The sequence below is a fragment of the Trichoderma atroviride genome, chromosome 5 (assembly GCF_020647795.1).
Source record: "Trichoderma atroviride chromosome 5, complete sequence".
NCBI lineage: Eukaryota > Fungi > Ascomycota > Sordariomycetes > Hypocreales > Hypocreaceae > Trichoderma > Trichoderma atroviride.
The window spans coordinates 4,052,497-4,064,584 of NC_089404.1; the positions used below are offsets into that span (position 1 = coordinate 4,052,497).

The 12,088-nt window shown below is 42.4% G+C and overlaps 2 protein-coding genes across 2 annotated transcripts; both read left to right on the forward strand.

The window, feature by feature from the left end:
* Window positions 1–13: 13 nt before the first annotated feature.
* On the forward strand, window positions 14–8,469 carry TrAtP1_010590 (uncharacterized protein; the record flags this gene model as incomplete). The annotated part of the gene is made up of 3 exons (XM_066114773.1): window positions 14–354; window positions 423–8,302; window positions 8,354–8,469. 3 exons carry the CDS (start codon window positions 14–16, stop codon window positions 8,467–8,469), a joined length of 8,337 nt encoding a protein of 2,778 aa, XP_065970870.1.
* An 80-nt stretch (window positions 8,470–8,549) lies between these two features.
* TrAtP1_010591 (uncharacterized protein) lies at window positions 8,550–9,275 on the forward strand (the record flags this gene model as incomplete). The annotated part of the gene is made up of 1 exon (XM_066114774.1): window positions 8,550–9,275. The coding sequence occupies one exon, from the start codon at window positions 8,550–8,552 to the stop codon at window positions 9,273–9,275; it is 726 nt and encodes a 241-aa protein (XP_065970871.1).
* Between the last annotated feature and the right edge of the window lie 2,813 nt (window positions 9,276–12,088).

The window sequence follows — 12,088 nt, forward strand, 5'->3', positions numbered from 1 at the left end:
TGGAAATACAGTCATGGATGCAAACAAAGCAGGTCTTCTGAAGGAGGTTTTCAGCCATCTCGTTCTTCCACCTAAGCTACCGGGCAAGCCGTTTGAGAATCCCGTTCTCCTCCTTCATGAGCTGGGAAGGAGGCTGCAAAAGGCTTGTGTAACCCTCCATCCACTGGTACCTGGCAAGATTTGGAACACCTTGATATCTTCCTTGAACATCATCATACGATTGAATCAAGATTCTCTTTCTAGAGAAAGCTTGCTTGAGGCTTTTCATCTCCTCGCTAAGGGCGACAACGATAATTGGCTGGCGCTTCATGTTCTTGAGCAGAATGCTGCCCTTCTTATTCACAAAGACATCGGGTGCGTACGCTGTCCGACGTTAACCCCAGATCTTGAAGTTTTCGTAGGCTAACTGTTCATTGTTTCAGCTCACAAACAGTCATATTCGAGGCGTTTGAAGCTTCCGCACCAGCTGCCATCATTCTGCAGTCGAGTAATGCCCTCAAATGGGACTTTCCAGGTCGCGCTGCTGAGATTCGCCTTCGGGATTTCAGCGACACCACTTTCCAGGAAAACTTGTCTGATTTCCTTGAACAGTCTAGTTCTACGGCTTTTGATCGCTTCGCCGCCCGCGCTAAAAATGGAGAGAAAGCTGTTGTCGAAGTCCGAGACACCCCCAGTCCTGCTCTGATCAGCGAGATGCTCATGTCTTTGCTTGAAGGCATGGGAAATTTGACTCAGGTTCGCCGAGTTCACAAAAGAGTCAGAGATGATGTTGTCTTAGAAGATTCGGCACTTCCGTGGAGAAGATCGCCATATTGGCTGGTGCTTCGAGTTGCCGTTCAACGAATGCTCTCTTCGATATTCCATGATGACATTGGCACGGATCGCTGCCACTTCAAGTTTATCATATGCATGGTGCTAGCGCAGCTCCTGAATGACTCTGTTGGAATTTCCCATCCCGAGCAGACACTCATGCTTCAGGCTAAGCTATGTCGGCGCTTGGCAAAGCTAGAATCTGAGAAATCACAGGCATCTGCATCGCTTCGATCGGTATATGAAGGCTTTTTTGAGGCAACACATGACTTCTTTAAAAAGACTGTAACAAGCGCGGGAGATAAGGTGACGAATGCCTGGGAGGAGTATAAGAAGGGGGTTACTCGAAAGATCCCCCGTCTTCCTACCCGGATTCTCGACAACGACACCATTCTCAGATTGTCCAACAGTGGCAAGACTCTTAATTGGTTGCTGTCGCAGAAGTTAAGGACTGTGCACCGAATAACTCAAATAGACCAACTCTCACTGGGATCTGGAAGCATATCCCAAGTGAATGAGCTTGCAACGTGCTGCTCGACGCTTATTGACTACGAAGACTCAATCAAAAGACTTAGTCAAGAAGCCTCGAGTGACCAGGAGAGTAAATGTGAAAAACTGTCGGGCGCCATTCTCAATTACCTGGAACTGGCCCAGAACACGTACAATGGGGAATCACAGCTGATGAGTCGATATCTTCTTAACCTGTTTGAGCTATGGGCTGTAATGGATGAAGCTGCTACAGCGGCATGCCCAATCCTTCTCAAATATCACCCTATGCTTGTCCCACAAGCACTTGACATCCTCTGCTTTTCCACTACCGGCGAGATGGTTCGTCTTTTGGCAGTGCAGAAATATTTGGCAAAACGGGTCAAGACATGCGGCAAAAAGTATGGCACTATCTTCGACAGGCCCTCTCACGCGCACTCATTTGCTGCGGAATTTGTCCGGTCAACTAAGCCAGGAAGCAGCATGCTCGATATTGGCGCCAAAATTGATGCCGCTTCGACCTTATCTAAGACGACGAAAGTTAACCAGCTGAATACTCTCATGGCGCAGTACAACAGGCTGACCGAGGCGATCCAGAAAGGTGTCTGTACCTGCACTCGTGAGCCTGACGGCACCCTGAATATTCATGGTTGCAAGAAGTGCTGGCAAAAGCGTTCCAGAAAGCGACTCAAAATTGGGATACATGAGGACTTCCTTCCACTTCCCACACCCGTTAATAATAGAGTTCAACGTGATGCGATTCTATTTGAACTTGCCATACCGCAATACCTTATGGATTACCGTACAACGACGTGGAAACTGATTTTACTTGGGAGCCAGGCATTATCAAACAGTGAAAATGCTCCCGTAATCCATTTAACTGAAATAAAGCAGCTTGAGCCCTTCTGGGTGTCGAAGCCATCCTCAGTATTGATGCTGGCATCTCGCACCAAGTCTTTTACCCAGACGCACTATAGTGAGATGAAACTCCCCAAAAGGGAAGAAGAAATCTTGCTGCCGTTTGGACCGAATTTCTCATTCTATGACTCAGAGAACGGCATCTGGTTTGAAGATTTGCCTAGTGTGCCTTGGTATCATCACCTACTCGGATCCTGGCTTCCAAGGAGTATTTCAAATCCGTTCGAGAAGCCACCTCAGTCCACGGATAACATATGCAGCCCGAGTTCGTATGAAATTGCAGCCAACGAGGTGAATTGTCCTCCTGGCATGTCAACTCATGAGTTTTCAGCTTACCAGAGAGTGCTCTCGGGCCATCGGCAACGTTGGCTGGTGCTGCTGGTGGAGCTCGGAGCGACGAATATGAACTTTAGCAGTTGCACTACGATGAGCCTAATCAATTACATTTCACTTCAAGCTGGACCCTACTGTCAAAAGTCGGATTTCTTGCGCGAATCTCACTTCGTCTTCCAAGACTATGCCTTTTGCCAGAGAATGGACGAGCAGTTACATAAGAGACTTGAGGTTTTGGCAGCGAACTGGCGCGAGACCGCCTGCATGAGCGTTGTTATTACTCTTGGTCTCAGATTGTACACCTTATGCCCTCGAGACTTCAAACCAAAGGTTTTCAAGTTGATACAAAGGATAAGAGCAATAATCTCTACTTGGCTCACACTTCTTCGAGACGAAGTGAGATCGACAGAGGACGGAGGCGTCGTGTACAAAGCAGCCGAATATGCCTTTTGGGCTGCCCTTCTCTGCCGACAGACCTTTGCGATTTATCTACATGATCAGGGTTTTGTAAAACTGGATGAAGAGAACGCATGTCATTTTTTCCGTGCATCTATTGCGCTGTCAGAGAATCTCCTTGTGAACCTCGACCAGCTATCTCTAGATCTTAAGTATTTGTTAAAGCGGGATCTGTTAATGTCCTACTCTATGCGAGACTTGATCCAGACATGGGCTACTAGTTATAGTTCTGCTTTGACAGATGCCATTGACGAAACGTGGGTAGACGTTGGCAGCTCCAGAAAACGGATCTTTTCCACGTGGAAGTCTCTCCCATCGCCAGATAACTCATGGCTTGTCTCGCGGACCAGCGCAACAAAGACAATAGCCCCGCAAACTGTTCATTACCACCGGCTACAGGGCCATTTACTGGTAGATGGGAAGCCACTTGGAAGACTGCCTCTAGAGATGCGAGAAAATGCCTCTGTACAAGAGCTCTTTGGCCGACAGCACCTGCTCACACGACCTTCTGGGCTCGTGGGCATGGAGTATCAACTTGTGAATGATGTTCACGGCCACGAAATCCATTTTGGATCCAGGGACGGAGCTGTTCTTATCAGGGCGCTCTTCAAAGGCTCTCTTATCGAGCACGTGTCGCGTGACATCTTCAGAGAGCAAACAGGAGTGGCAGACCTGCCGTCTGGGTTGGTTGATGAATGCGTACACTGGCTCAATCTGAACACTGGAGAACTTCAGATGCGACAAAAGCCTCAGATATGGAAAGAGAAGTGGTCCAACTGGATACTCGATGTCCGCAGGAGACAGGCTATTCGGAAAAAAGCTAGATCTCGTCCCATCCTAGGAGGAAAAGCTACCGGAATGGGCAGCATCTTAATAGATCCACATTCCAAAGTCGGATCTCAGATCGCTAGCATCTTTCAAGGTTTCGAGGACGTTGATAAGCTAACGATCTACCGGCCACTAGCAGGTAGCCGATACTGGGTTGAATTAAAGCGCCTGGAAGTCAGCTTCTTTGTCAATATTCGTGGGCTGCTTCAGTCCTACCAGCTACACTCTGAGATAGATCCGATTCAAGATGCCGGGACACTTCACGGCTTGACAAGTCAACTAGTCTTGCGTAATGTCAGCAATCACAGGAAACGGAGTGTCTTGGTTCCCATTGGGGCAGTCTATTGGGAGCAGCAAGACATCCATACCTCGGTCAAGGTGAAGAACGAGGGCACGTATGCGCGCTTCCACATTAATCAAGTCCTAGGTAGGCTTGATTGTGCCTCAGAGCCCTTGCTCCTTTATCTTAAGGCATTGCTGCACGCGATGACATCGTTTCCCATCCCCGATGGGCTCACAGGACGCACCGGATCCGAAGAAGCGCGGCATTGCTTGATCGCGGCATCCAGTCAACCTTGGACGCCACTACAGTCTCCCCCACAAAGGATCTTATCCATGCTAGAGCGCCTTGGACCGAGGAGACATTACTATCCACCGGGCAGCAAGATATACCAGAAGGTGATTTGGGATCACAACCTGACCATGAATATCCAGCATGAGATTTTAGGCACACTTGTAGCCAATATACGTCAGCAATCTCAAAAGCTCGAGACTTTACAAATTTCAACTGACACAGAAACCGAGCCTCCCATCGAAGACGTCAGAGCGACAACCCATCTTCATATGCGTGGCATCATCAGACGACAGCTCTATGAGCGTGTTTCCAATAACGAAGAATCCAAGGTCTTATCATTAGCGGCTCAAGATACTACGTATAGGCCCCGAGACCGTGACTCCACGTCAAAGGGCAGCTGCAAAGTATACCGAGCCATCAAAGCCCTACAAGATCGAAACGATGGAGTTCCGAAACTTGTCAAATTAGAACATTTGTTGAGAAAGCGCGACGTGATTGGAGGGTTTCAGCACTCTTCAAATACGTTGGACGTCCAGATGATTCTGCAAAGTGAGATAGTGCCCTTATGGGGTTCTTTCGTACAGGCCTGTCGCTCGCATGGCTTATCAAATAGCTATATCACCCATTTCATGATGGCTCTACTTGCATTTGGAGAGCAATCTGATATAAATCTTATCATGTGGCTCGTAACGCAAGCCAAGCGAAGTGAGCTTGGATACTCGACTACGCCCCCTCAGCAGTCGCTGTTCATAGATTTTACTGTCTTCGAAAAGCCTCAGACACTTCAACTAAGGAAGCTCATCATATCTAAACAGATGCCATATCAAACATTCCTCACTCGTATCTGGAAAAAGCAAAGACATCATAAGGAGCCTCTTGAAGAGACTATGTATGAATCTCATGTTCTCAGTGAGGCGGATCAGATAGCAAATCTGTTGATTAACCAGTGGCCGGCTTTTCCGTCCTCTCCAGAGGAGTTCGAAGGACTGACAGATCAGTTGACTCTGCGTTTTTTTGACATTAACAAGGCATGGATGGGCTTGAAGCCAGAAATGCAGAGACTTTTGGGCAACCAAGAGTTGTCCGCTTACTTGCTGCAGCTCGACGTCAAGGTAGAGCAATTATATGAGAGTCAAGACGTGATTACTAGCGAAGCGCAAAATCGCATATGGAAGTCCACGCCTGGAGCTTTGGCACTTACCGAAGCAAAGGCCATGAAGCATCCCTATCAAGTACCACGTCTAACGGCTGGATTGATGACAAAGTCCTATGTTTCCAATCCATCGATAGTAGCAAGAATGGCAGAGAGGCAAATTGGCAAAAAGAGAGAAAGGGCTGAGCAACTTCTTGCGCCCTCGGCGGCTAGAGCTCCTCCTCCAGAAATCGCGATGCTGAGAGGAATCATCCAACCGTTTCTACACAAAGGATCAGCACGAGATCAGTATATGATGGATCTTGAAGCCTCTCTCGATGCACTTATGAAAGATCGCGTGATACGACCGTCTCTGGAGAAGGCTGCGCGTGTAAATGATGTGTCTCAGGAGATTGCTGCTGCGTGGGATGAACTTGACCAACTCATGGAGACAATTAGGTTCAGCTTGTTTCAAGATGAGGCTGACTTCGCATGGCTTCACGCCGGTAACTTGTGGCCGTGCATTTCTCGAGTGGCGCTCCTTGAGCAGCTGCGAAGCCATACGCCAATGAGCCTAGGAAAGGGCATGAAGGAGGCTTTAGTATCTTGCGGAATCGCAATTACACATCTACAACGGCTTCTTCGAATAGAGGACGCGCGCTTCTGTGGTGATAATCGCCGGCACGATGAAGAGCATATTTATGAGGGTCACACGAACTGGGCACCGATCGACAACGCGGAATGGCTCCTCTTGGAGATTGACAATGATATGTTGATCAGGGAATCACAAATAGACGTGGCTAGGGCTATTATATCTCCCTCGTCGGGAGTTAACTCGGTGCTTCAAATGAACATGGGGCAAGGTCAGTGGGCAATAGTCATATATGCCAGTGCTAGGCGAATACTAACTCCTAATATAGGCAAGACGTCTTGTATCGTGCCCATGGCAGTTTCAGTATTGGCAGATAGGAGAAACCTGTGTAGGCTCATTGTTCCCAAGGCATTGTTATTTCAGACCGCACAGATCATCCAGAGTCGTCTCGGTGGACTGGTTGGACGTATTGTTCGTCATATTCCGTTTACACGGCGGTCTCCAGTCAATACGGAAACACTTGAACGATACCAGGCACTGCACAGAAGCACATTAGAGTCGGGAGGTGTAATGCTTTGTCTTCCAGAACACATTTTATCCTTCAAGTTGAGTGGCCTGCAACGCTTGGCGGATAATCAACCCCAGACTGCCCAGCAAATGGTGGAGATCCAGCAGTGGCTGGATAAATCGTGCCGCGATATTCTTGATGAGTCAGACTTTACGCTTTCCGCAAAGACACAGCTGATATACCCCAGTGGTCCCCAGACGGCGGTCGATGGACACCCTCACCGTTGGCTTGTAGTTGAAGAGCTTCTCTCACTTGTCGAAGGCCACACTGAACGCTTGGAAAAGGAATTTCCGGACGGGGTCAAGGTGGTTCGGAGGCATGGGGGATATCCCATCATTTACTTCCTTCGGCCGGAACCAGAGGATTTCCTTAATGAACTATTGGTCAATGATGTTTGTGAGGGTAGACTCTCCATGCTCCAGCTCAAGGATGCATATGATCGATCCGCTCGAGGGGACGTTGAGGCCATCATTCGTGGCGCCAACGTCACCGAAGACATTTGGCAGAGAGCTATTATGTCTCTGACAGAAGATTCGTTTAGGTTGGGCAGTCTCCACCTCCTCCGTGGACTCATCTCTCAGCGTATAATTCTCCTATGTCTGAAGAAGCGCTGGAATGTCCAATATGGCCTCCATCCCGAGCGAGCACCTATTGCCGTGCCTTTCGAAGCTAAGGGTGTTCCCTCGCAGACGGCCGAGTACGGTCACCCAGACACTGCGATTTTGCTTACATGTCTATCTTTCTACCAGACTGGCCTAACAAAGGCTCAGATTTACAGAAGCTTAAAGCAGGTTGTCGAAGCAGATGATTCGGCGGCACAATTTGACCGCTGGATCAGCAGCTGCAACACGCTGCCACAATCTCTTCAGCATTGGAATCTCATCAACCCGGATGACGATGCGCAAGTAGCTCAGCTATGGAAGCACCTGAGAGTAGATCGTAACATTCTCAACGACTATATGAATTCTTTTGTCTTCCCGGTCCATGCCAAGCAATTCAGCATCAAGCTTCAGGCATCTGGCTGGGATATACCTTTAATGTCCAACGAGGATTCCCTTCGCAACGCTGAGCATGCACAGAATGTAACAACAGGCTTTAGTGGTACGAATGATAATAAGAGAATGCTCCCAGAGACGATTAAACAAGACGATTTACCTAGTCTTGTTCAGACCAACGCGGAGGTACTATGCTACTTGATGCAAGACCGAAACATGCGATGCATTCAAGCAACTGATTGGAACGGCCACCATCTGACAGAAGAGGAGACCTTGAGGCTTCTGCATCGGGAAAAGATACGAATCTTGATTGATGCTGGTGCTCACATTCTTGAAATGAACAATTATGACGTCGCTGGAGCTTGGCTGGACATTGATACGGATGCTAAAGGCGCCGTGTATTTTGGAAAAAACAATGACATTCTGGTCCGAGCAAAGTTTCAAAAGACTCCGATGCCGCTTCTTGCGAGTCCTTTTGCAGAAAACTTGGAGTCTTGTGTTATCTATATCGATGAAGGACATACTCGAGGTACGGATTTGAAGCTTCCGGTTCACGCCAGAGGGGCGGTGACTTTGAGTCTTGGTCAAACAAAGGATCAGACTGTTCAGGGTGGGTCTCCAATATAATCATGGTCTGAGACTTGTTTACTGACAAATACAGCGGCAATGAGACTACGCCAGCTAGGATCAACTCAATCTGTCACCTTTGTAGCCCCCCCCCCGAGGTCTATCGAAGCATACTCGACCTTCGAACTGAGCATACGAGAGGTGAACTAATCTTCGAGTCAACCCATATCGTGACTTCAGTCGACGTGGTTCGTTGGTTGCTAGAGCAGAGCTGCAAATTTAATGAGCAGATGATGCCGCTCCATATTGCACAGGGTCTCAACTTTTGCCATCGCACCAACGCGTTATGGAAGCACCCCGAGTTCCTCACCGACAAAAGTGCCTTGAAGAAACTGCTCGGCGTCATACAACTCCAGGAGCATCAAACACTCGAACAGCTTTACAGCACGAGATTTTCAGCTCCACAAACGGACAAGACCAACTTTGACTTTACACAGCTACAGAGGTTCTCTTCTGTGCTTGATAACAAGAGACATACCGCATCAAGCGAGGCGTTAACTCCTGCTGCAGCCTTTATGGAAGTTGAACAAGAACGAGAAGTTGAGTTTGAGGTCGAGCAGGTCAGAGAAAAGCAAAGTGATATGCAGTACACGCCACGCAAATTTCCTGGCCTTGCTGGTTTCATCAAGTCTTTCGTCGTTACTGGAAGATTGGAAGCTGGAGGCCCATACTTGCAAGCTTTTGAGTTTATTGGTATGACAAAAATTGGGCGCAAGTTTAAAGTCAAGAAGACGGCCTCAAGGCTTTTTGTTTCGCGGGAGTTTGCCAACACGACTGTTAACAGTAAACTTCAAACGGAACCTGATATACTTGTAAGAAACGCTCTATTTATTGCTGTTTTAGATGTACCTGACCTTGTGTGCAGCGCCCTGTGGAATGGGTCCTTTGGAGTCCTTCAACTGAGACTGCTCTTGTCATCATATCCGAAGAACTTGAATCCATCATGCCGATGCTAAGAGATCAGAAGAAGCCTTGTGTCTGGTTACTCTGTTATGCAGCACCAGTGACCAGGTCTATGCAAAGTTTCAACAGCCTTGTTTACTATACTATCCCTTCCTGGACTAACGATACCTTGTTCCCTGAATTTCTCGCCGTTGAGATTGGCATAGTAGCCGGAAGGCTCTACTTTAATTACTCGGAATACAAGTATTTGCTATTTTGGCTGGGTATTGTCTCTGATGAAGGAAGAGATGAAATAAGCAATGGCAGGACCTTCATGACTTGCGGATTTCCTTTCAAGAAAGCGCTCAATTTCTTGCAGGAATGGTTAACGTACAGGCGCCAGACGCTCGACATTCTGCATACACCGATGGGATTTGTGTGCCAACGAAGGAGTTTGTATAACAGCCATTCTTTCTTTGCTTCGAATACCTCAAATTTTCAAAACATACACCAGATTGCTCGCTTTCGAAACAGCAGTATTGATGGACAGGAGAGTGATGATAATGATAATGAGTCGGTTGGCATGGATGATGGGTTGGCTGTTTTTGAAGAGCAAATAGAAAATGAAGGAAGTACTAGTAACCAATTTGTTAATATAATACTTCCTAGATAATCTAGGATCCCTAAAATACAAGGGGTACTAAATATTAAGATTTATTTCTAATGCAATTGTATAAGTTCAAAAGACTTATAATAGCTAGTGTAATAAAAAACTATACCTAGCCCTTGGTTTAATAACTAAGTAAATAAAAATATTTTAAAAAAGAAAAATTATATTTAGCTTTATTAAATCTAATAATATATAACAAACTATGCACTAGATAGTTAGTATAAGGTAGTTTCCCAAGGGATAAATATAATAAACTATACACTAGTTAGTTAATATAAGATAAATTTCCTAAGGAATAAACCTAGTAATAATTCTAGGTTTATATTAGTAAAGTAATTAGGAAACCTAATAGGTAATATAAATAATAGTAAATAAATATTACTAAAGTATAAATAATATAAAGTATATTATAATTTTAATTTTATATTAATAATTAGTTATTTAAAATTATTTTTAAGTAAGTATAAAAAATATATATATATTTTATTATTTATAAATATTTACTTTTTATAATAACCTAAGTTACTAATATCCTAAATAGTTAGTGGCTTATAAAATTCCTAAGGGATAAACCTAGTCTATAGTTTATATTAGCAGATTAGTTAGGAGATCTATAAGTAATAGTAAATAGTAAATAATATTACTTAGAGAGTAGGCTATAAAGTGTATTATAATCTTAGTTTTATATTAATAACTAGCTATTTAAAACTATCTTTAAGTAAGTATAAAAAGTATATATATATTTTATTATTTACTAGTGTTTACTTTTCTAAAGTAAATATTTTTTATATTAGGAATTTATTTACTAGTGTTTATTTTTCTAAAGTAAATATAATTCTAATTAGCTGTATTAGTTAAAGGTTTTTTTATTATATATACCTTATAGGTTTATTTATTATAACTATAAGTTATTAGATTATAATATAATACTCCCTTTCTATTAGTTTTATCCCTAAGGCCTAGCCTGCTATTTATAAGTAAGTCTAAGCCTTTAGTTATATTAAGTAAGTAACTTTTTTTTATTATTATTATTATACCTAATTATATTAAAAAGTTAAAAGCGCTATTAAAGTTATATTTTATTATTTATTATTATTCTTAACTAAATTTTATTTATTTATTTAGTTTTAAGGTAGTGCCTTATATATAATACTTAAATAAGAAAATTTATTATATAATAATTAAAGGTATTAATAATTACACTTATTATTATAGCTTAGGTTATTTTTATAATAGTTTATAAGTTTTAATATTAAGTTATAAGTGTTTTTTTTTTTTTTTTTTTTTTTATTATTAATTTTTTAGTTAATTCTATTATTAAAGAGCTAAAGTATTTAAAGTATTAGAAAAAGCTTATAAAAGAAGCTTTAGTATAATAAACTATACACTAGATAGTTAGTATAGGGTAGATTCCTAAGGGATAAACCTAGTAAATGATTCTGGGTTTATATTAGTAAAGCAGTTAGGAAACTTAATAAGTAATATAGGCAATAGTAAATAATATTACTAGATAATAAAAGTATAAAGCATATTATAATCTTAATTCTATATTAATAACTAGCTATTTAAAACTATCTTTAAGTAAGTGTAAAAAGTATATATATATCCTATTATTTACTAATATTCACTTTTCCAAAGTAAATATCCTTTATATTAAAAATCTATTCACTAGTATTCACTTTCTTAAAGTAAATATAATCCTAATTAGCTATATTAGCTAAAGGTTTCTTTATTATATATACCCTATAGGTTTATTTATTATAACTATAAGTTATTAAATTATAATATAATACTCCCCTCTTATTAGTCTTATCCCTAAGGCCTTAGCCTATTATTTATAAGTAAGTCTAAGCCCTTAGTTATATTAAGTAAGTAACTTCCTTTTATTATTATTATTATACCTAATTATATTAAAAAGTTAAAGGCACTATTAAAGTTATATTCTATTACCTATTATTATTCTTAACTAAACTTTATTTATTTATTTAGTTTTAAAGTAGTGCCTTATATATAGTGCTTAAATAAGAAGATTTATTATATAATAGTTAAAGGTATTAATAATTACACTTATTATTATAGCTTAGGTTATTCTTATAATAATTTATAAGTTCTAATATTAAGTTATAAGTGTTTCTTTTTTTATTTTTATTTTTTATTACTAATTTTTTAATTAATTATATTATTAAGGAGCTAAAGTATTTAAAGCATTAAAAGAAG